This window comes from Pseudorasbora parva, chromosome 16 (genome assembly GCF_024679245.1).
Source record: "Pseudorasbora parva isolate DD20220531a chromosome 16, ASM2467924v1, whole genome shotgun sequence".
In the NCBI taxonomy this organism is placed as follows: Eukaryota; Metazoa; Chordata; class Actinopteri; order Cypriniformes; family Gobionidae; genus Pseudorasbora; species Pseudorasbora parva.
In genome coordinates, this window is record NC_090187.1 from 11,988,555 (window position 1) to 12,013,730 (window position 25,176).

The 25,176-nt window shown below is 36.5% G+C and overlaps 1 protein-coding gene across 1 annotated transcript; it reads right to left on the minus strand.

Moving 5' to 3' along the window:
• Positions 1 to 1,695: 1,695 nt before the first annotated feature.
• Positions 1,696 to 24,958, minus strand: gnb5b (guanine nucleotide binding protein (G protein), beta 5b). Its single transcript, XM_067419622.1, has 11 exons — positions 24,740 to 24,958; positions 21,237 to 21,373; positions 20,982 to 21,023; positions 18,355 to 18,431; positions 16,623 to 16,755; positions 13,226 to 13,369; positions 12,768 to 12,859; positions 5,261 to 5,309; positions 4,727 to 4,823; positions 2,535 to 2,701; positions 1,696 to 2,190 (listed from the first exon to the last, which is right to left on the minus strand). Exons 1-11 carry the CDS (start codon positions 24,849 to 24,851, stop codon positions 2,179 to 2,181), a joined length of 1,062 nt encoding a protein of 353 aa, XP_067275723.1. The 5' UTR covers positions 24,852 to 24,958; the 3' UTR covers positions 1,696 to 2,178.
• Between the last annotated feature and the right edge of the window lie 218 nt (positions 24,959 to 25,176).

Here is a 25,176-nt window from a genome sequence, read left to right on the forward strand (position 1 = left end):
TATATATATATATATATATATATATATATATATATATATATATATATATATATATATATATATATATATATATATATATATATTCCTGTAATATATTGCAAAATATACAAATGATTGCAATATGTTGGCGAATAAAAATATTAAATCCCATATATGTGAATATATTGCCTAATGCTTTACATGATATTTTCCAATATAGGCCTACTGCAATATATATTTTTTTCGTTAGGGTGTAGGCCTAGCCATTTAAACATTGAGAATTTGCTATTGTAGGCTACTCGACGCGATTCCAAAAAATGTGGCGTTACTTTTAAGAAATTGTGTTTCCGTGGAAATCAACATTGATATGGAAATATTTATATTGATGTTTTGAAACAAAAGTAAATAACAATATAGGCACATAAGAAATGCTATTTGTTCTGTTTCTTTATTTGGTAGGCTATTTGTCATTGGGGCAAAGCATGGACATTCACAAATAGATTTTGTATAAATAAAATCAAAGAAGTGTCTTACAAAAACGGCATAATTATGATTTATCCAGCTTAAAGCTACACTGTGTACATTTTTTAGTTTATTCTTAGCTAAAAACACTTAGTTCTTTCAAAAATATGTGTGCTTCATTAATGTATATTTACTTCTTTCAAGTAATAAAGTATTCTCGCAAGTTTATATTATGCCATGAAAATACATACGGGTGAGGGGTTCGAATGGTAGTCGCCATGTTGCCCCTCCATCTTGAAAGTACATTTGCCAAAGAGGGACATACTCGTAAATTCAAGCTTCGCCTTTCGCGTTTTAAATACTCGATGGCACCATGTCGAATGTGAAGAGAGGGATTGCCATGTTAATCTTGGACTAAATCGGCCACCATAGGAGTTAAAACAAAATCAGAATTGAGGGGAACAGAACCTATTATTCACTGGATGGTCATATAACCTTTTCACCGCTAGATGGGGGAAAATATCACACAGTGTAGCTTTAAGCGGAACATTTCATGTAGCTGTAGGTTTTGTGGACTGGAAAAGGAAACAATTATGTATTAATTGTATCATTAGGCTATATTTACTCAAGATTATTTTGGATCATTTGGAAATTAGTAAAGTGGGAGGTGTGATATACATCTGTGTTTTATTTTCAAGATGACATTTTGGAATGTAAAAGTCAATACATTATGCAACTACTTACTTTAAATACCATATACATAAAAATACGCCTGAAAACCTTCTTACATTATACACATTTATTTTAAATTATAAACTTCTTGGAACAAGCAAAAAACACTGAAATTGTCATTTTATAAAGGCACTGGTACTTATTTAAATGGATTTCTCTTCTTTTTCTGTCAGCGTTAATATTAATGTAACAATAGTAATTGTTTTAATACCTCTCTAGTTTAATTATACTAAATCTGCTGGATGAATGTAATAATTAGATTCACTTAGAATATGTACTTTTGTTGAAGATTTTCTAGTTAATTTGACATGTTGTCTGTTGCATTTATTAACATGCATGTATTTATTTATTTACTATTCAAAAAAGTTTATAACACAAAATTTAGAAATTTTAACCATTTCCATCACACATATAAACACTAAAATAAAAACACAAAAACAGGAAAATATCTAATTACCTTTAATTCTCCTGAATAAAGAGACAAAAAACAGTGAACAGAGTGTATATTAATGTACATGGACATAAAGCAGTCAGCTAATTGTGATTAATTGTTCATTTGTAAAATCAACTATAAAACGATAAACACCATGTCTACATTTTTGACAATCTAGTGCAAGCAAAACTCATCCATGATGACATACATTATAAATACATTGCAGATTTCTAGATATATACCTGTTTGATAGGCCAGATGCACCAGTACTGAAATCAACTCTATTCAAATCATTACCATAAAATATATGCCTACAAAATTATGGATAATATATTAAAACATTTCGATTTTTGTAATTTTAAAAAATATATTTTACAAACTAATACTTGAACAGCAATTATTTTCAAATTGTGTATTTTATATATTATTATTGTATATATTTTGGTGACATGCCAAGGAAGAGAGACATTTAATTGTGCTAAGATAATAGAAAAGTCTGGATTTCTAGATATGAATCCCTACAGTCCCACTGTGTGCTGTGATATCGAGAAGCAATGGTACCGGAAAATTCCTCAAGCCCAGATCTGCAAGAAAGAAATTATATGGAATTAAGAGATAAAATTGTTCTTTATTTATTCAAAATACAAGCCAATAACATAACTCACAAAAGAGGAACAAAGAAGTTTCTTATCTTTACTTCTCAAGGATAGAAAGAGTACACTCAAAAGGGAACCTATGACCTATGTTTCATAATTCCCCCGTTGCTCTCAGGGGACAGACACCACAGGATGGTGTAAAACACCTATAACCAATTCCAGTCCCTTTACTATATTTAAAGCAAGCACCTGATGCCAGTAAAGAGCAAAATCGAGTTATACAGTAAATTGCGTAAGTCACTTTCCCTATATGACCTGAAGCGGTCACTCACCCGCAAAGTGTTATCCCATGATCCTGAGCAGAATGCGGTACCATCTGGGGACACTCTGACAGTGCTGACCCGATTTTCATGGCCAAAGAGAATTGCCACTCTGGTACCTTTCAGGACATCCCAGACATTAATGGTATAGTCATTATGTCCTGCAAACAGCAATCGCCCTGTGGAAAAAACGAGTAGGAAAAGAGGGGAGGATGGAAGAGGTTATTGTTAAGTGTAGTATTAGAAAGTCAAGTCTAGTCCCATTTATGTACACCGATCAGACATAACATTATGACAGGTGACAAAGTTATCTCACCTTTTAGTAGGTGGGATATATTAGACATCAAGTGAACATTTTGTCATCAAAGTTGATGTGTTAGAGAAGCAGGAAAAATGGGCAAGCCTAAGGATTTGAGCAAGATGAATTGTGATGGCTATAGACGACTGGGTCAGAGCATATCCAAAACTGCAGCTCTTGTGGGGTGTTCCCGGTCTGCAGTAGTTAGTATCTAGTAGTATATATAAAAGTATCAGGTATCTATCAAAAGTAGTCCAAAGAAGGAACAGTGGTAAACCTCTGACCATTGAACACTAAGGCTCATTGAGGCACGTGCGGAGTGAAGGCTGACCCGTGTGGTCCGATCAAACAGACGAGCTACAGTAGCTCAAACTGCTCAAGAAGTTAACAATGGTTCTGATAGAAAGTTATTTATTAAAATTAAATATATAAATACAAATAGTATATATAATATATAAAATGAGTGAAAATTGCCTTAGATATGGTTCGGGTTCACAAGACTTTAATAATAGTGCCAGACTTTTGTGGAACTTTGGGTTATTTTTCAGAGCTTGCCATTGTCCGTCCCCTTTCATTATATGGAAAAATGAGATGTGGCTAAACTTCTGCTTTTGGGTTCCACAAAAAAAAGAAATACAGGTTTGGAACAGTATGGAAGTGAGTAAATAATGATGCAATTGTCATAATCAAGTCTTCATTTATGAGCATTTCTCTATGTCAGTATGACCTCGAAATAAGTAGAAACAAATAAGCAACGAACACCATCTAGTACAGGCCTACAGTACATTATCCATAATACTATTCTTGAGCAATATAACTGCCACAGGTCTATACTCACAAGTGAGACACATGCTATGTTATCATGGTGAGCGTGGGCGTCATTTGCCAGTTCTGTCATCTGATTCTGTTAAGCAACATTCCCTAAACACTCGGTTTAATTTCAGCAGATATCTGTCCGTATTAACCATGTGGCCTGTGTATCAAAATTAGGGAATGAAAATTCTTTCATCATTTACTCACCCTCATGCTGTCTTTCATCATGAAACATAAAAGGAGAAATGTAGCTCTATGAAAATAAATGGCATTTCTAGTTTTAAAACGTAGTGTTTAGGCTATGTTAGGTTAAGGTTAGGTTAGCATAAATTAGGTATAGGCCCTATTTAAGTCTTCTGGAGACATATTTTAGCTTTTGTGTGAGAGAAAAAAAATCACAGAACTCAAATCTCATTATGAAACATTAAATCATGTTGCGAAACATGTCACATCATGTTTGGCATCAATGACAAAACACTCAAAAATCCGGAATTTCTGATATCAATCAATCCTGGCGTGAGATTTTAAAAACACATTTCATCATAACTTCCTTTGTCATTTTCTTTTTTCTGTGGAACACGGATATCTTTCGAGGAATGTTTTAACTGTCATTGCCTGTACAACGGAAGTCAGTGGGGTCCAAAACAATATGGGTTCCCATTGATTTATTAAAAAAGGTCAAAAGGGTATTTTTCTTCTTATTTTTTGTTCCACAAAGAAAGAGATGCTTAAAGGTTTGGAATGTTATAAGGGTGAGTGAATTATGACAAAACTTAAATATTTGCGTGAACTGTCTCTTTAAAGCATCATATTTTAAAGTGCACACATAGAAATGAGATTTGGGAGTTGTAAAGATTGAAATGTAAAGATTTTCAGTGAATACTTATTCAGTTTTGGTCTGTTCTGTGGTTCCATTATGGGGAAGTAGCCATGCACTTTTATTGTATGGAAAAGAAAACATAGGACATTCTGCTGAATGTGTCCTTTTATGTCCAACGAGAAAAAAAAGTAAATTGGAAAGACATGAAGATGTTTGATAAATGACTTATTTTTAATTATTTACCAAATCACTCTGCTTAAAGCGTGTTCTTACCACTAAGCGAAAAGTCCACACTAGAGGCTCCAAAAATGATGCTTTCTTTGGAATAAATGGCCACCTCACGGTCAGCTCGCAGGTCATACAGACGACACTGAAACAACATGAAAGTTCACAGTGAGATGGAGCTCAGTACGGACTCACAGAGTTTGACACATCACATTTCATTGATTATTTGAAGATGAAGACACGTTGCATGGACCTTGACCAGGGATAAACAGTAACAACATTATATAAACTAAATACACACATACACTAATACACTCTCACACATAGTCAACTGGGTGTCTCTAAACCTAATTTCATCAACTCAGCATTATTAAAAGATCATCAGGTAAACAAAAGATAATTTACTCAAGAGGGTGTGTGTGTATGTGTGTGTGTGTGTGAGTGAGAATTAATCAGGGCAACAGGTTTTACATTATTGAGTGTGACTCTTCTGGCAATCATTTGTAATCACTGAGAAGCCTATTGATTAATGTTTTGAAATAATATGGGGTAACTGGTGTGTTGTAATGTAGATAAACCTACCGTAGCATCATCAGATCCAGATGCAAAAGCATCTCCGCTGGGGTAATACCTGCATTCAGATATAAGGTTAAAATTTCCATAGACACTTCAAATCTATAAACATAACTATGGTTACATTCACAGTGCACTCTCTGTTCAGATCTGATTTGTTTGTGTGGTCACAAGACATTTTATCATCAAAGTACATACTGTTTGTGTATACATGGCCAAAATTCTGTGGAAATTCCTTTCCAATAAACAGTTTTTATAGGCATATGCTAGTCTCCCAATACAAGCATTTTAAGTACAATCAGAACGTTTCCTTTCCTAGCATGACATTGTGCCCCTGGAGCTCCATTTAAAAATTCGTTAAGACTTTACAATACAGTCCCATTAGTTAAAGTTAGTTAATGCATTTACTAACAATTATTAATACATTTATTGGTATTATACAATATCACAATACTTATTTTATTAGTAACATTAGTAAATAAAAATAAAACTGTCCACTTTTAGTTCATGTTAGCTCATGTTCATGTTATTTAATTCAATTAAAGGAAGTGTATGTAAGATTGTGGCAAAAATTGGGAATGCAACCACTTTCAAATGACTATAGAGTGGTGTATCCCTCTCTCCCTCCCTCTGACTCGAGGTTGCCAGATAGGCTACAGTATCAGCAGGAACGTTTGTAGCTGCAGCTGTGGTAACAAGAGCAGAGCTGGCAACCCGGATGCTTAAACACAACTGACTTCGTGATTGGTTGATAGGTGGAGGGCGGAGCTTCAGGCCAAAACACAACATGTCAAATCAGTTGAGGGCTGCAACAACAACTTTTAAATGACAATATCCTGGCCGGACTACTGTTGTCAGTGATATAAGTATTTAAAATTAACATGATTTCTTAATGTCTAGAGATATATCAGGGCAATTTTATGATTAATTGAAATACATTTCTTACATACAGTTCCTTTAAATAATAACAGATACAACTTTTGATTTTAATAATGTATTGCAAAATTAACATTCGCTAAGATTTATAAATGCTTTAGAAGTATTATTCATTGTTAGTTCATGTTAATGTAGTGGATATAAAAAGTCTACACAAACTTATTAAAACAGCAGTTTTTTGTGATGTAATAAACAACCTGAAACAGGTGTGTACTATTTCACATGAGCTTGATAGTTATTTATTTCTGAAAATAGCAACATACCCAATTATAAAAGGAAGTGTACATATAATCCCTTCGGTTGTACTCGCAATGCTCAGAGCGGAGTTTCAACCTGTGTTTCCGGGAGGTCGGTGTGCTAACATGGGCTGCCTTCCAGTCTGATTTTATTATGACCTACTTGCTAACTTCCCTCCGTCTTGTTCACTTGGATGTGCGTCATTGCTTGCGTTGTATGAGTGCCTATACTGGCACGACCTTTTTAATGGACTGAACTGGAAAATCCTTAGATACAACTTTTGATTTTAACTGTTCCAATAGGGTCAATTTTTATTTTGATTCAAGTAAAGCCCTTAATCACTTGAATCCACTATGGATTTGACTTTTTTTTTTGTGTCTTTACAAAATTGTTTAAGGCAGCATTCTATATGTACATAGGGGTGTTTGGGTTGCTTTAAATATTTTTTTTAATAATTAAAATATCATTAAATTGTTTGTGGTGGGGTTAATTAAACGCGATATGCGGTAACGTTAGCCTAGAAATCTAGACGCACCCTAGCGACAGCAAATTTAATTTGCCCGCAAGTGTCGTCTAGCAACTCTCAATACCCTTCTGAGCTGTATTCCTCACAATCTGGATCACCCAATCATATTGTGTATAGAGTCGGTGGGCGGGGCCATAATGACGACGGCCGAGTTGCGTTTGCGTGCTTCTAGTAAACACAGAAACTGGCGAACGGCGGTCTTTTGAATCAGCTTTGACCGCGACTCTGGAAGACTTGGAGTTAAGCTTTTCTCTGAGAAAAGAACAAAGAACGGCACTGAAGTTATTCTTAAAAAGGGAAGATGTGTTCGGAGTTTAGCCGACCGGATACGGCAAATGTTTAATCAGTCAGCAAGCTCTGCTTCACCTTCGTTGCTCTGGTTGGTTGTAGCGCTATCCTATCGTGTGCAGAGGGAGTTTGAAAGACAACCATTTATCCCGCCCCTCGGATTGAGCCCTGTCTATGGCGAGTTTCCAGACCAAACATCTTGATGTGGGTCTGGCTTGTCAGGCTACGGTAACGTCACATTCGTGTTGCATTGTGGTATATGAAGCTGCCTGAAGTGTACATATGAAGTAGACTCGCTCCCTCGGTCAAAATCGTATAAACTTCCCTCGTCCACTTCACAAAGTGAAACGCACTTTAAAGTCATCATGAAATCAAAATTGACCCTATTTACTTTGTTAGCATATATTACAGGTATTAGGGTAAACAATTAATCAGTGCAGGTTAATACACAGAAAAAAATAGTTTACCAGGGTAATCTTTAATCAAAATCTGCAAAATAACTTCCGGCCTGGAAACTACGTTCCTTCTCAGATGATGTCAGTTTGACGACTTAAGTTTGAAAATGCTTAACCACTCCTCTCCAATCGTTAGTCTACTATGAGAGATGGAGAGGAGGAGCGCTAAGGTGAAACCCTGCCCTCTGTTCAATATTCCGTTTCGCTTGGAAATACACAGCACTGAAGAAAACTCACTTGATATTTCCGGTTTACTGGCACTTTAAAAAACGGTGGCAGGGATTCCCTCGAGGGGACGTGCTTAGGGAAGTTCACAAGTGTGTGTTCTAAAAGTGGAGTGGAACGCAGCAATGGACGATAAAGAAAGCAGTCTCTAGCGCTTGGGAGTAAGGGTTTACTCTTACTAGCTGGCCTCCGTTACACACTAGGGGTCGCACAGACCAGCGCAGAAATGTATTGTCAACATTGTTCTGTTATTTATTAATAAAATAGCTTAAAAACTGAAAAGTTTTAGCATATATTTCTAAGTAACTAAAATAAATAGCTTCACTATTAGTAGCGATAAAAGGTACACGCAATCACTCTCTCACTAATGCATCATATATATTTAATATTTACTGTGCTACTTTATCTGTATATGATCTTGAACAAGACGAAATATGCTAGAAATATAATGACCCAAAGAAAAAAGTAAAAAATAAGCTGTTTTGTAGGAGCAATAGCCTTATGGGCAGCGCTGTGTCATATTCCATTGCTGTGAGTAAGAAAACCTGTGTTCGAGTCTCAGCTTGAAGTACAGGCTTAATTATTTCATTATCTGTGACTAGTCGACATTGACTCGAATTTCATCACATGTTGAAATAATGAAAAATCGTTCAACCCTTATTACACAAACTTAGCCTATATGCAGTTAGTTATTACGTTTTTATTTTTATTTTAATTCTTGAAATGTGTCACTTTGGTTTTCAGTGGCATCACAGTGATTCAGTGGTTGTCATTTTTACATTAATCTTTATTTCATTTTGTTTTTACATTACAAAAAATACTGTAGTGGTTTTAACAGGGATGTGTAGTCTTTTTATATCCATCATAATTGACAGAGGGAACTATTGTAAAGCGTTACCAGAAATGCTTTACTGAATCTGATGGGGAAGAACTGGCCTGCACATAAACCAGACCTGAACACAGTTGGTTTGAACTGAAATGGTAACTGAGCCAAAATTCATCTTCCAACATCACCGCCTGTCCTCACTAATACTCTTCAGTATGAGCAAATCCCTTAAAGGCATGATGCAACATCTAGTGGAAATCCTTCCCAGATGAGTGGAAGCTGTTATAGCAGCAGAAGGAGGAGCAACTGGTGCCAACGGTTTTAAAATGAAATGTTCAAAACACATGGATTTATTGTTTAGATGCCCACATAGTGTGTATAAAGACAATAGACTGAGGTAGACTATGCAGCCATGCTCTTCACTTACTTTACACACACACACACACACACACACACACACACACACACACACACACACACACACACACACACACACACACACACACACACACACACACACACACAGGACTGTGCACAGGGGGTTGGCCCGGTGGCTAGAGCCACTGTCCCTTTGCCCTCATCGGCTAAGGTGCCCCTCTTGCCCCCTTCCCTCCCTTACCCTCAGAGGATTCCCATAAAAGCGTAACAAAAGCGTTCTGTTCCGCTAAAAATCCACTTACTCCGCTAATACGTTCCGTGTTTTCCTGCTCGCTCGACAGCATCGCTCAGTCTGTGGCTGTGTCTAATCTTTGTGGAGACAGCAGTTCCAGAATGTCGTCCCATTAACAGGTATATTACAAACTACAATCGACATTACAGACAGTAGTTGATCCGCGGAATTAGTAGTTTGTTTGTTTCAACATTGCAGACATGGAATCAAAGCTCCAGCATGCCAGCGGGTAAATCGTCATACTGTATTAATATTGTAGTATGAATATGTATGAATATTTAGCTGACAGTTTGTCACTCTTTAACTCTAAAATAGATTTTCGATTAAAATCAATTTTACGAGTTAATACTAATAGGGCCTATCTATAACACGTCATATTTATGATATTTTATTTAGACCCTATTAATAAAAGGTAATAAAGGCTATTATAAATGTAAATGAGTTGTATCAGGGTACAATGGGGCTAAAGCACACCTTAAGAAAAATGGGCTCATTTTTCAAAAAAAGTTGAAAAAAATCTCTAGCAACAGTATTTTCTGTTTATTTTGATTAATAAAATAATTAATTATTGTTCAGTAAATATTAAAATGTTAATATAAAAATATTTTTAAAATACAGAACCAAATTTTTAAGTAAATAAGCTGAAAACATTAAATGAATGAAATCCCATAGTCATTTAATAGAGATTTATCGTTGTAACAACTAAATATATTTGTGTTATATGATTATTATCATAATTTTATTATAAATATGATGTTACCTCTAAGATGGACACCCAACTTAAGATATTTACCAGCTGAATCTTAACCATGTCATGTCAACAAATGGAAGTCAATCAGCGGTTTATTATCATGTTAAATATGACTTTTACCCCAAATACCATAGTTTACATATTCTGTTATTAAAAAACTGTTGCGTATGATTTACATAAATCATAAACAAGACCTTTGTCTCAAAATATATTCAATAATTTTTGTGATTCACATTTGCTACTAAAATCTCCAATAAAGAAATTAAATAAAAAAGTGATCAAATTAGCCCTGAATCAACTTTTTGGAAGAATAATTAGAACAAAATCAATTTAATTAGCACTAAAGCCTAACAATTGTATTTACAGTATGATTGTAAAAGGTTTGTTATTCATTCTCTATATTAAGATGATACTCAATCCCCTTATAGTGCCCCCTTTTTTGGTTTTGGGCCACTGCCCCTCAAAATGTCTGTGCACGGCCCTACACACACACACACACACACACACACACACACACGTGCGCGATTGTTATACTGTACAAACTGTATATCCACACTACAATCGATCTTCTATCCCTACCCCTCACATAAAAATTCCTGCACTTTTACAATTTCAAAAAAATATTGCGATTAGTATGATTAATAAGCAGTTTTACTCATGGGAACCAAAAGTTCCCCACAAGGACAATGATTTTGAATATTGCCACCCTTGTCGGGACATTTTGGCCCCATTACATTACGCACAAACCCCAGATTCTTTCAGTTGCATTGAAGCACATATAAAGTGTGAATGTCCCTCACTTTATGGCATATTCATATTCTTGTGTTTACTGCTTACTTGCAGTTCTCCAATGGTCTTTTCACTTACATTTTTTAAAATTAATTTGTTTTGCTTGTAGTGATTTAAATATATACAATTATATTATTTATATTAATATATTTTAAAATATAATGTATGTTCGGTTACATTTTATTTGAAGGGGATGTAATTACATTGTACTTACTCAAGCAAGTACTGAGTATTATTAATTAACTACTGTGAGTCATGGTTAGGGTTTGGTTTAGGGTTAGTTACTTGTAATTATGCATCATTTACTGTTATTACTATAGTAAGTACATGTAGTAGTAATGTGTAACTACATCACCTTAAAATAAAGTGTTACTGAAACTTTTCTAAAAAATCTTTTGTAACATTAAATGTCTTTTTAGAGTAAATTTTGGTCAACTATTTATTTTTGCTCAATAAAAGTATTTTTTTTTGGGGGGGGGGGGGGATCAGACCTTTGAATTGCAGTGTATCATGTTTTCCACACAAATATTGAGCAGCACAACTGTTTTCAACATTGATAATAATAAGAAATGTCTTCTGAGCAACAATTTAGAAAGATTTCTGAAGGATCATGTTAAACAGAAGAATAGAGCTGCTGAAAATTCAGCTTTTGCAGCTTTGCTGAGTATAAGAGATTTCTTAAAAAAAAAAAAAAAAAAAACATTTACCCAGTAGTGTACACACACTATATTGCCAAAAGTTAAGAGACACCTGCACACATCCCATTCTTAATCATTAGGGTTTAATATGGAGTTGTCCCACCCTTCGCAGCAATACCAGCTTTAACTCTTCTAGAAAGGCTTTCTCACTTAGACTAGTCTAAAGTAAAGATCTAATTTTTTTCTTTAAGACTGGCCCTAACTTTTTAAAATCAGTTACATAAAATGGTAGATTGGTTTAATTTGAATTAGAAAAATAAGACTGATTAGATTTTTACTTATTACTAGTTGGACAAATTAGTGCTTAAAACACAGTCTTAACATAGTGGCTAAGTTTATGCAACTAGCCCTAAGAGTGTGTTCATGGGAAGTTCAGACCATTCTTCTAGAAGTGCATTTGTGAAGTCAGCGTGTTTTGTCACTCCAGAGAACACATCTCCACTGCTCTAGAGTCCGGTGGTGGCGTGCTTTACACCACTGCATCTGACGCTTTGCATTGCACTTGGTGATGTAAGGCTTGGATGCAGCTGATTGGCCATGGAAACCCTTTCCACAAAGCTGTTCTTGAGCTAATCTGAAGACCACACGAAGTTTGGAGGTCTGTAGCTATTGACTGTGGTAAGTTGGCGACTTCTACACACTGTGAGTCACAGCATACTCTGACCCCGCTCTGTGATTTTACGTGGCCTATGACTTTGTGGCTGAATTGTTGTTGTTCCTAATTGCTTCCACTTTGTTATAATTCCACTAACAGTTGACCTTCTTCCTCCTGAGAGCAACCGATTCTTTCACAAATGTTTAGAAGCAGTCTGCATGTGGCCATGGAAGTGATTAGAACACCTGAATGAAATGATTTGGAAGGGTGCCCCAATACTTTTGGCAATTTTGTATATATAAAGTATATATGAATGGCATAATTCTATATAATTTAATACCTCCACATTGCACCAATGGCTGCTTGTGGACACTGAAGTCAGATTGTGAAAATGTGTGATTTTAATTTTTGTTGTTCACAATGTCATGCAGTGAGGGAAAGGAATTGGATTTGGCCAAATTTCAACAATGGTGTGAATGTAGCTTCATTATCAGAAAATGCCAGACTGTGACTCACTCACTTCACACTGTTGATGTCAGACTCATGGGTCTCAAAGGACTGAACATTCTGTCCCGAGCGCATGTCCCACACATTAGCCTTCTTATCACAGCCCTGCAACACACATACAGCACTTTAGAGACCTGCGGAACAACACTTGCACACACAACAGGGTGAATCTCAGGAGAATGATGCCCTAAAAATAGCTACACATGACCCAATCTGACATTGTGACTGAACAACATCTTAACAGGTAAAAAATCAATCACCATGAGTAATGTTAATAACGATCATTAGCAAATTAAATTTTTATCCAGTGCTTTCTTTCACATTTTTAAAATGAAATGACTATTTAGCTGATTCAGATGTAATAATAGTAATCTCATGTGTTTCAGTGAACATGTGAGTGGGGTTGGGATGTGTGTTTGTCAAACGGGTGAGTAGTATATGTATGTGGAGATGATGTTTTGAAGATCTGACCCCTGAAACAAAGGTGTTTCCCGTCTCAGAGGGGGCGAGGTCCAATGAGAGAACATCAGCCGAGTGACCATGGAAACTCTGCAGCAGCTGCCCACTCTCAACATCCCATAATGCACATGTGCCATCACCACTTGATGTCAGAATCTGAAACACACACACACACACCTCTGTGTTTGCCTTGAAAAAATGGATACACTCTTAAAGGGGTACTTCAGTGCTGAGAAGATGAATCTGTATTTAAACTGGGTCATTAATGTAGTAGAAATGTGAAATTATTTTTGCACGATTATTCGAATATACTCCAGGGTTTCTACTGGATAGAATACCATATGCTAATCGCTGAAGTAACCCTTTAAAAATAAGTATCCCAAAAGGGGGTTTTACAGCAATGCCATAAATTAGGCATTTTTGGTTTCCAATAAAATGATTCCATTTTTTTTCTTAGTATGAAGAACATTTTTAAAAACCTTTTTCCACAATAAAAAAAAAAAAAACTGTTGTGCAATGAACGTTTCCAATAAGCAGTGGTGGAATGTAACGAAGTACAAATATTTCGTTACTTTACTTAAGTACATTTTTCACGTATCTGTAACGTTACTTTACTTAAGTAGAATCAATAGTGCATAATTTTTACTTTTACTTCGTTACATTTTGCTGAAAATATTTTACTTTCTACTCCACTACATTTCTACAACGTTTCGTTACATTTTCTGATCAGTTTCAGGGCTCGAGATTAAGGTTTGTTCGGATAATTAATGGATAATAATAGTATGAACTGATCGGTTGGTTGTGCTGTTGACAATCGCGCAGCCTCTCGAGGAGAAATGGAAACAAACCAACGCCGCTCGTAACTGTTACAGAGAAACTCAGTAGCATACTGCAGTAAAAAAATTAAAATGTGAAGGTTTTTATATTTTATAACGTATATTACAGTTAAAAAACATGACATGTCACGACCAAGAGTGCTGTTTTCCTGAATATAACGACTGAAAATGTGACACTAACTTTAATGACAGTTCCATAAACAATTAATTAAAATGAGTCACTTACATTTTAGATGCAATATAAACTGCTTTTTTTCTATTACAGCAGCGAAAATATTTCCAAGATCAGATCAGATTTCTACATCAGAACCACAACGCATCTCACAGCAATAGTGGTTTAATGAATGATTCAGCATTTGAATCAAAGATTCAATGACCTGTTCGTAAACGACTTTCATGAACGAATCAGCCGTTTGAACGAACCGACTCAATGACTCACTCATTAAGACCTGCCGCCACCTACTGGTAGTTTAGTTTCATGTTTAAACATTCATTCCAACGTTTCTTATTGTATTAAAAATATATAGTTAAAAGATATAAGTAAAAGATAATAGATAAAATTCACAGAAAGAAATATAACACCGGTATCACCCTCTAGTGAAGGTTTGATCATTAGCTTATTGTTTGCCACAAACACATGCAGCAATACCGCTTATGAGTAATTCTTTAATTGGAGATATGTTTCATTTTAAAAAGTTAACAGTTTCCTGTATGTTATTGAATACATGTTTTAATAATTCAGTGCTTGCAAGTTATTTATCTTTTTTGTGCTTTTAACGAAGAAAAACAAACAAACAAAACAAACAGATTTCTGTATCGTTTGTCAACTCTGTAACTGTTAATGCTGTTACATACTGTCAACATTATTACTCTGACCTTGGTAACAGAGTTTAACGGTAACAGGATTGACTAGCCTATTTAAAACTTTTTAGCCAAAAACTCAACTTGCTAGCATAAATGCTAATAGCACATGGCACAAATGAAATCATAACTAAAATACTCAAATTACTAAAATTCCAAATAAGATAAAAGGTATTCTTAACCAATTCAATGTTATAGAATTAGGGAAATTACTATTTAGGGATTTTATTAATAAACATATTTTGATTAAAGAATTATAGCCTACATGAGGAAAAAAATACACTGAGTAATTTGGACAAGAAGAAATCAGGATTCTCAAGACCATCTATGATAACGAGTAACAAATTATTAAAATAATACAAAATATAACCATTTGAAAAAAAGCTGAAAAATATATTGACTTTGTACATCAAATGTACCTGCAAGTATAAAATCACCCAATGCTGTCCTCATTTGGCCTGAAGAGCAGAAAATAATAAGCCATAGTTTGGGCATTTTTCTCTTGACATTAGGGGGAATAGATGACAGAATTTTACATTTTGGGTGAACTGACCTTTTAAATCTTTTCAGTAGTAAAAACCCCACCAAATTCATAACCACATAAGCCGTGGAATTTTCACTTTCTATTGTTCTATTAATAGATGTATTGAATCACCTGCCTTGACGTAACACAATCTTTCACTTCATCATTTTTGATTTTTATTATCCCTGACAGGAACATAATCAAGAAAGAGGAACGATTATGTGATGGAACCGAAAGAGAAAACCCAGACTCTTTTTTCAAAACACACTCATGATAAACGCAAACTCAGCAGGAAACTGTAGAGACAATTTTAGAGATAAAAAAGAGATAAAGACAAATTATTTCAAATGATTATTACACTCACAAAACAGACCAATGCACAGGACTCTGTGACAGATACTGAAAAGGAACAAACATTTGCATTAAAAAAATAAAAAAGCGTTTTGTATGACAAGGTTATTTTTAAAAACAGAAATCACATTCAGGGGACTGCTGTGATATTTGCTATGAGTAATGTCTGTATGTTCTATAAATATCAGCCGGATCTTTGCAGATTAATCACTGCCACAGACACACTGAATTAATAAACTATGGGACGGGTTAGAACAATTTGACCACGCACAGCAAACTGTCTTGAACTTAGCTGTACTGATCCCAGCAGATAAAATAATGTCAATGCAACATCACAAAGTGTCTGATGCCAAAGCAGAAACAGTCTTATGTATTTGTATAAATCCTAGATAGATAATGGTCAGTTCAGACCAGGTTTGGAAAAGTCTAGAAATGTAATATTGCATACTTTTTAAGAATGTTACCATTATCGAGCTGTCTAGTCCGAGAGTAGTGCCAGCTTCCATGATATATTTTGTTTGTTGATTTGGTTTTAGTATCATTAAGATACTGTTATAATTGTATTATAATTTTATTCCTATTTTGAATTTGTTTTTATTTTGACATTTCTGGAGAAAATATTCTTAAAAATAAGAAACGTTTACTGGCAAAGAAGCTGAAATAAAACAACTTTATGTTTTGGTATTTTTTCTTCCAGTTAACATATATATATATATATATATATATATATATATATATATATATATATATATATATATATATATATATATATATATATATATATCCCTGTACACACACACACACACACACACACACACACACACACACAGACACTCACCTGCATATCAGAGTTGGTGAAGCTGCAGGAAGACAGATAATTGGTGTGCATGGCCACAGATTTCTTCTTAGCTGACAGGTTCTCATTTTTATCCAAAGAGAGTGGATAGACGGAGCATTTATTATCCAAACCACTGAATGAAAGAAAAAAGAGAGATTTGACAACTTTCCACAATTGCACAGAAAATAAATATATTTTGACTAGAATTGTTTTATTATTTTTATTATTTTTTTAAAAACAGGAATAGATTAAGGGGGGGGGGGTGAAATGCTGTTTCATGCATACTGAGCTTTTTACACTGTTAAATACTTGGATTCCCATCCTAAACATAGACAAAGTTTCAAAAACTAATGTTGGATGTTTGATGGAGTATTTCTGTGTCAAAAATACTCCTTCCGGTTTTTCACAAGTTTCGGAGAGTTTTTTTCGAGTATGGGTCGGCTTGACGTTAATAGAGTGGAAGGTCCTTGTATGGGCCGTACGGGCTCTTCTCCCGGTAGGGTGCGCGCGTGACTAGAGCGAGAGAGGAAATGCACGCCCATAAACACTCGCTCAGCTGCAGATCCAGTCGTCCGTGAACACTTATGTCGTTATAGTCTGCGCCGCGCTCCACTTTATTCCTATGGGTGACATCAAGCAACTTCCGGGAAGGCAGCGCTGCATTTGAACCGATTTGAATGCAGAAATGACGGAAAGCTTCACAACATCGCTTCAGTCGCGTCGCAAAGTGGATCTCCACGGTCACTGCTGTCACAGGACTTCACCAAATCATCATACCAAAGAAGTGTGTTTTTGACGGAGCGGTCCCAGCGATAAAGGTTCGGTCCTGCTTTGGAAGCAGCCGGTGAGTAAAGCTGCTTCAAATGTCTATGCTGTTGGCTATCGTCGTGTGAGTAAACATCAGTAAACGACACGATCGCGTGCTTCGTCATTCAAATGCGCTAACGTTACTCCATTGTTGTTCTATGTATAACGTTACACTAGTCTGACGTGCAAAACCGTTTTGCTTGCTACTGCTAAGGTTTAGTCGCATACAATAGTCCATAAACTGAATCATGTCCTCATAAACTGCGAGTAAAGACACAGATATGTTGACAGGCCATTAAATACAGTAAATACCACAGAGACGGACGTCCTGCTGTTGCTCCTGTTCAATTTATTTCAGCCTCCGAATCTGATTCTGGATCATATATCTATTAGCTGAATCTGATCGATAGCCATGGGTTTGTCCACGCTTGAGGACGTCACCGCTTTGTGCGCACTCGTCATTCTTTAGCTCCGCCCACACGATACTCCTCCAGGTGCTTGGTTTTTTCCGGAAAGACTCGGTACAGCCTATATTTCTTTTATAAATATAATAAAACTAAAGACTTTTCGGAGATATGAAGGATGCAATACTACTCTATAGTTACTCAAGATTGACATGAGATTGACTGAAACTGAGTGTTCGAGCCTGGCTCAGTATAAAACTGATTTTCAGCAGGTTCCTGCTCTGCAGAACATAAAAGCCACATTCACAACAAAGCTCACACACTGGACAACTAAAGACAACAACAGACACACATAACCAAGATATGGGCAACAGGAGGGGCTATAGAGCCAACTCAGATATATGAATTGTGCTCTGTTTAGGACTCTGGTATAAAATAGTACTTCCGATAATAAAATGAATTCCCAGTTAAGATCAGTGTTGACCTTTAATTATTACACTCATGAAACTTTTATAACTTACCCACAAGCCACAGCACAGCCAGAGGGGGCATATGCACAAGCCATGACCCAGGTGCAGGGCATAGTGACCGCATGCTCCTGTACAGTACACATCACAACAAAACAAAAAAGTATAATTTATCAGTCATTTGAATAAAATGAACTCATTGTCATGTTCAAGAAATCAGTTTGAGATGATTTGAACTGTGACATGGACTGTTATCATGCTAGAAGTAGCCATCAGAAGATGAGTACACTGTGGCATTACGGTATGGATGTGGTCATACTCAGGTAAGCCTGTGTTTATTGGTAGGTGTGCCAAGAAAATATACCCAAGAACATTACACTACAACCAGCAGCCTAAACCATTGATAAAAGACAGGATGAATCCATGCTTTCATGCTGTTTATGCCAAATTCTAATTCTACCATATGAACCATATGTCGCAGTCAGACTCGTCAGACCAGGCAACGTTTTTCCACATTTCTATTGTCCAATTTTTGTGAGCCTGTGCAAACTGTAGCCTCTGTTTCCTGTTGTTAGCTGACAAAAGTGACAGCCGGTGTGTCTTCTGCTGCTGTAGCTCATCTGCTTCAAGGTTGGACATGTTGTGCGTTCAGAGATGCTCTTCTGCATACCTCAGTTGTAACGAGTGGTTATCGAGTTACTGTTGCCTTTCTATCAGCTGAACCAGTCTGCCCTTTCTCCTGTGACCTCTGGAATCAACAAGGCATTTTTACCCACAGAACTGTCACTCACTGGAAATGTTCTCTTTTTCGGACCATTCTCTGTAAACCCTATAGATTTGTGCTTGAAAATCAACAACAACAACTGGCAACAACAACCATGACAAGTTCGAAGTCACTTAAATCACCTTTCTTCCTTATTCTGATGCTGTTTGAACTTCAGCAAATAATCTTAACTATCTTCTTGTATTTATGAACAATAGCATAACTGAAATTGTAACATCTATTTGTTTATGTTATTTAACGTATATAATGATAAATACTTTATTATAACATACACCAATCAGACATAACATTATGATCACCTTCCTAATATTGTCTTGGTCAAACTTTTGCAGCTAAAACAGCCCTGACCCATCGAGGCATGAACTCCACTAAACCCCTGAAGGTGTGCTGTGGTATCTGGTACCAATATGTTAGCAGCAGATCCTTTAAGTCCTGTAAGTTATAAGATTGGGCCTCTATGGATCAGATTGTTTGTTCAGTACATGCTACAGATGCTCTATTGGATTGAGATCTGGGGAATTTGGAGGCCATGTCAACACCTCAAACTCGTTGCTGTGCTCCTCAAACCATTCCTGAACCATTTTTGCTTTGTGGCAGGGCTCATTATCCTGCTGAAAGAGTCCACAGCCACCAGGGAATACAGTTTCCATGAAAGGGTGTGCATGGTCTGGAACAATGGTGGTACGTGTCAAAGATTCACAAGGATGGCAGGACCCAAGGTTTCCCAGCAAAACATTGCCCAAAACATCATACTGCCTCCGCTGGCTTGGTTTCTTCCCATAGTGCATCCTGGTGCCATGTGTTCCCCAGGTTAGTAATGCCCACGCACCCAGCCATCCATGTGATGTAAAAGAAAACTTGATTTATCAGACCAGGCCACCTTCTTCCATTGCTCCATGGTCCAGTTCCAATGCTCATATGCCCACTGTTGGTGCTTTCGGCGATAGACAGCAGTCAGCCTGAGCATCCTGACCTGTCTGCCGCTATGTAGCCCCATACACAACAATATGTGATGCACTGTGTATTCTGACACCTTTATATAAGAACCAACATTAACTTCTTGAGCAATTTGAGCTACAATAGCTTGTCTGTTTGATTGGACCACATAGGCCAGCCTTCACTCCCCACGTGCATCAATGAGACTTGGCTGCCAATGACCCTGTCACCAGTTCACCACTGTTCCTTCCTTGGACCACTTTTGATAGATACTGACCACTGCACCTCACAAGAGCTGCAATTTTAGAGATGCTTTGACCCAGTCATCTAGCCATCACAGTTTGGCCCTTGTCAAATTCGCTCAAATCCCTACGCTTGCCCATTTTTCCTGCTTCTAACACATTGACTTTGAGGACAAAATGTTCACTTACTGTCTAATATATCCCACCCACTAACAGGTGCCGTGATGAAGAGATAATCTGTGTTATTCACTTCACTTGTAAGTGGTCATAATGTTATGCCTGACCGGTGTACACCTGCACCATTTCTGCTGTAAATTACTTATAAATGTTAGCTAGATAATATTCAGTACCTGTCTAACAATGCTGAAATAATGTAGTCATACATAATTTTGACGAGTGCCCCTTCACTAAGCTTTGCATAGGACCCCCAGAAGTGTAGGACCAACACTGCATGCACCACACGCATACACACAAACATGCTATGAAAATGCAGGTTATTAAACATACATATATACACATACATGTCTGATTATTTAAATAGTCTTAAAACTTTCTGCATGGCTGATGTGTTAATGTATGTGTTTATGCGGCTGCTGGATTAGTTTGGCACTAATACCCTGGTTTCCATTAGAGTGCATTACAACTGTAAAACATGCAGATTAATATTTTGAATCGTTGTAGCGTCTAGAAAGCCGTTTGACACAGATAGAAAGATTTACCTTATTGGTTGTATATGCATCCCACACAATGACTTTTCCATCCTATAGGAGAGATTCAACATTTTAGTAAAGACTTATAAATGATCAAAATAATAAAGATAGTGTATAACTGATTTGTTTCAGCTTCTAACTTTAGGACATTTACATGACATTGACATTTACAACAACAAAAATCCTAACAAAATTTTAAAGGGAACTGATCAGTGTCTATCTATGACAGCAGTGGTTAGAAACAGTGATGATATGTCCTGTTACCTGAGAGGAGCTAACAATTCTTCTCTTATCCCGGCACCAGTCCATGCACAGCACTTTATTTCCATGTCCTTTTAAAGTTCTTCGGGTCTTCATGACAAATTGACCCAGAGCTTCCATCTTCTCTGCCACCTGATGCACTGCAGTCAGAAAGACAAATCTCTATGAACCACATAAACGACCTGAAGCAGAAATTGAAACACCTCTCCGCTTCAGGAAGATGTAATTTATGATCAGATCTATTAAATTTGGACAGATATATGGCTGTAACAAAGAGTTTTTTTAAATTTAACAATACAAGAAAATGTACAAAATACAAAGGTAATTATTATAAGTAGTGCTGTCAAATCGATTACAGTTTTTTCTGAATGCTTAAGCACATTTTGTGTAACTATTGGCTATTTTTGCAAAACTCTACACACAAATGAGAAAACCTTTCACCCAATAATCAAAACATTATAGTTCTCTTGCAAAAGCGAACACAGCTCGATAAACTCTTCACACCTTCATAAAAATTGTGTTTTTGTATCAAACAGTAAACACAAGCCATAATCTACTAAGCACACAATGTGCCAACTACATATGAATACAAAACACATCTGGTACTGATTTCAATTTGAGGTCATACTTTTGTCATAGTGTCATGTAAACATACAAGGATCCAAACTTCAAGTTTTGGTGTTTATTCACACTCATCAAAACCAAGACAAAGTCAGAACACAAAATAGTAATTTCACAAAAAAAAACAACCATCAGCCTACATCATGTCATCTTTCTGGGTCCGGCCACAAAATTTCGTCCACATCGCATGCGATATCCTCCAGTCCAAGGCCCCGGGGAAAATATCTCCTTGAATGTCGTATCCAGGTCACATGATGCCTGGTCAATATCTCCACATGCCTCCTCCATTGCCTGTAAAAGGGCTACCTGTTGATGAGGATGACGCTCGTACACTTTCCAGCGCCAGGCAGAGAAGAACTCCTCGATGGGATTTAAGAATGGAGAGTATGGAGGGAGGTTGAGTGCCATGAAGAATGGGTGGTCTGTAAACCAGTTGCGGACCAAAGCAGCCCTATGGAAACTAACATTGTCCCATATGATGACATATCGGGTATGCTCTGGTCTCTGAACAGTGAGCATGTCATGTAAGGTGTCCAGGAATGCAATAATGTGTGCAATGTTGTATGGGCCTATGGTTGCATGATGGTGAACAACACCATTTTGGCTTATAGCTGCACACAAGGTTATGTTACCACCACATTGTCCTGGGATATTGATGATGGCACGGTGTCCAATAATGTTCCTGCAACGTCTCCTGGTTTTACTGAGGTTAAAACAGGCCTCATCTACAAAAAGTAGCTCATGTCCCATGGCATCTGCTTCTAGTTCCATCACTCTCTGGACAAGACAAAACACCAAGGACACTACAGCTTACCTACACAGTCATATCGCAGTTGCTTTACACGTTCTGTGTTTCTCTCGAAAGGAACTCTGTAAATTTGCTTCATTCTTATTCTGTGGCGTGCAAGTACATGACTTTCATGACACTTATGATATTTTGGAAGATAGTGTAATTATCAATTATGCGCTGCTGTATTTCGTGCAGTCTTATTGCATTATTGGCAATCACCATGTTCACTATATGGGTCTCTTGCTCTGGAGTGAACATTCTTCCTCTGCCCCCAGCATCTGGACGTCTAGCAATTCTGTAAAGTTACTGTTTCAGTATTTTTGCATGTATGGTACTGTTGACTTTCTCATTAGAGTATGGCAGTGCTACAAAGTACTTACCGATTCTCATTTCGAAATGTCCGAATGATGCTTGCCACAATGTAGCGGCTCAAATTAGACTGAACCCGTTGGCCAGCTTCCCTCAGGCTCATCCCATGGTTGATGACATGGTCCACTATTGTAGCTGATTCTCCTCTTTCTTCACCTTCACGTCCTCTTCCTCGGCCTCCTCTAATTCTCACTATTTTCACTCATCCTGCTCCTTCCATTGTACTCCACACGGACAGTTTACCTGTGGCTTATTTATAGTGCTTAGGCTGATTGCAAAGTGAACAAATGATCTAAAACAGTTTTCACATGTGACCGTGTGCCAGACAGTTGGCAAAATAGTGTAAATAATAGCCATACACGTGTATAGTTTTGCTAGGAGCGTGTTGATCATTTGGAAATTGAGTGTAAGCAGTGAGTTGTGTTTACAGTTCCGCAAAAAGAGTCCTGTGCAGTGGATTGTACCTACAGTTTTGCAAAGTGTATCTTACAAAATTGCAAACTGAGTGCAATGCAGTATTTGTGCATTTAGTTTTGCATTATACGTATTAATAGTTTTAGAAATTGTGCTATAAGAGTCTTGATTAGCGCTTAAGCAATCAGAAAAAAAACTGTAATCATATCCAAAATAAAAGTTTGTTTACATAATATTTGTGTGTGTACTGTGTATAATTATGTATACACATTCATGTATGTATTTAAAAAACATTTTCATGTACTTTATGTTTATATTATATCTAAATATAAATATTGTATATAGAAATATATTTAAAAAAATCTTTCAATATATACATGCACACATATATTATGTAAACACAAAGGTTTATTTTGGATTTGATTAATCGATTTGACAGCACAAATTATAAGAAAACATTATCATTGTCCATTTCAACAGTAATTGTAGTATGACAACATTCATTGCAACATGATTAAATTACACTACTTGTGTAATTTACACAATTTTTAATACTGTTAAGTAATCTCTGGGGGACTGAATCCACAGGATCACAGCAGACACCCTCTTGGCCCCTTCCAACTTCAAATGGCTAAAATCAGGTTAGAAAATGGCCTTTTATATCTTTGACAATTTAAGGGGTAAAAAAAAAAAATCATAAAAGTGTACCTCCGGAAAAAAAATGCAGTTCATGACCCCTTAACGTAACAGTTTAGCCCATATTTCATAAAAATATGTATAATTATCTACCCTCATGTCATGTGCTTTGAATCAGAATCATTTTCATTCACTGGTTACTTAATCTTCTTCAAATGAAGAATTTCCCATCCGTTGTGCATGTTTTCCATGTCTTTGCTGTAAATTATGTCACAAACTTAAAGAAAAGACTGGAATTAACAATATTTTTAGCAATGCTAAAATGTTTAATATATTCTAAAATATAGGCTACAGGGATGAACTGCAGATACAATCTAAATGTTCAACTTAAATCTAAATCTTAACCTATCTTGGGCCTCATAATATTACAAGCGTCCAATTGATTTCATTCATATTACGTAAACATGTATGTTGACTGCAATAGATTACAGACGTCGAAAAAATGCATTAATCTCTAACATTAAGGTCGTGTTTGATAGATATTGTTGTAATTCAAAACGAGCTACTAGATACGGTCTGTTTGGGCATCTCGCGCATTACCTGTGATGTCTATGAATACAGTCTAGATAGGCAGCTCGCTAGGTTTCGACACACAGCCGCTCAGTGTTTTACTCACGCTCGACATCGTGTAGTTTGGCTCTCTCCTCCTCTAGTTTGGCTTTCAATGACTCAGACTCCGCTTTCAGTGTGTGGATGGTTTCGCCCTTTGCCAGTCCCTGACAGGCCATCTTTAATAAAGCACAGATAGACGACGGATGGGTCAGAAAATATGCTCTTTATCATGAGTCGAGGCTGATTCTGCACAGTCTGCACAGCTGATGATGCTCTGACGTTAGCGCTAGCGTCACGTGACACATCACCACCATCAGCATCACATTTATTTCTGGAGCGCACTGACTGAAGAAAATCACATTTTATCCTTTTCATCCAGTTTATAAATCGCGTTGCATGCTTTTAATTCCATCAAAGTCATTTAATATTTAAATTGTTAGTATAGATAGTAGGCTTTTTAAGTAACTTCTGATTAACTGATTACGGTATTTGTAGGCTCCG

Excerpts from the sequence above, each read along its gene's own strand:
- gnb5b (XM_067419622.1), bottom strand. The coding sequence starts at position 24,851 with ATGGCCTGTCAGGGACTGGCAAAGGGCGAAACCATCCACACACTGAAA. Across the intron at positions 21,024-21,236 it reads GAATTGTTAGCTCCTCTCAG|GATGGAAAAGTCATTGTGTG; the intron begins GTAACAGGACAT and ends TCTCTCCTATAG. Across the intron at positions 16,756-18,354 it reads GGCTGTGCTGTGGCTTGTGG|TGGTTTGGATAATAAATGCT; the intron begins GTAAGTTATAAA and ends TCTTTCATTCAG.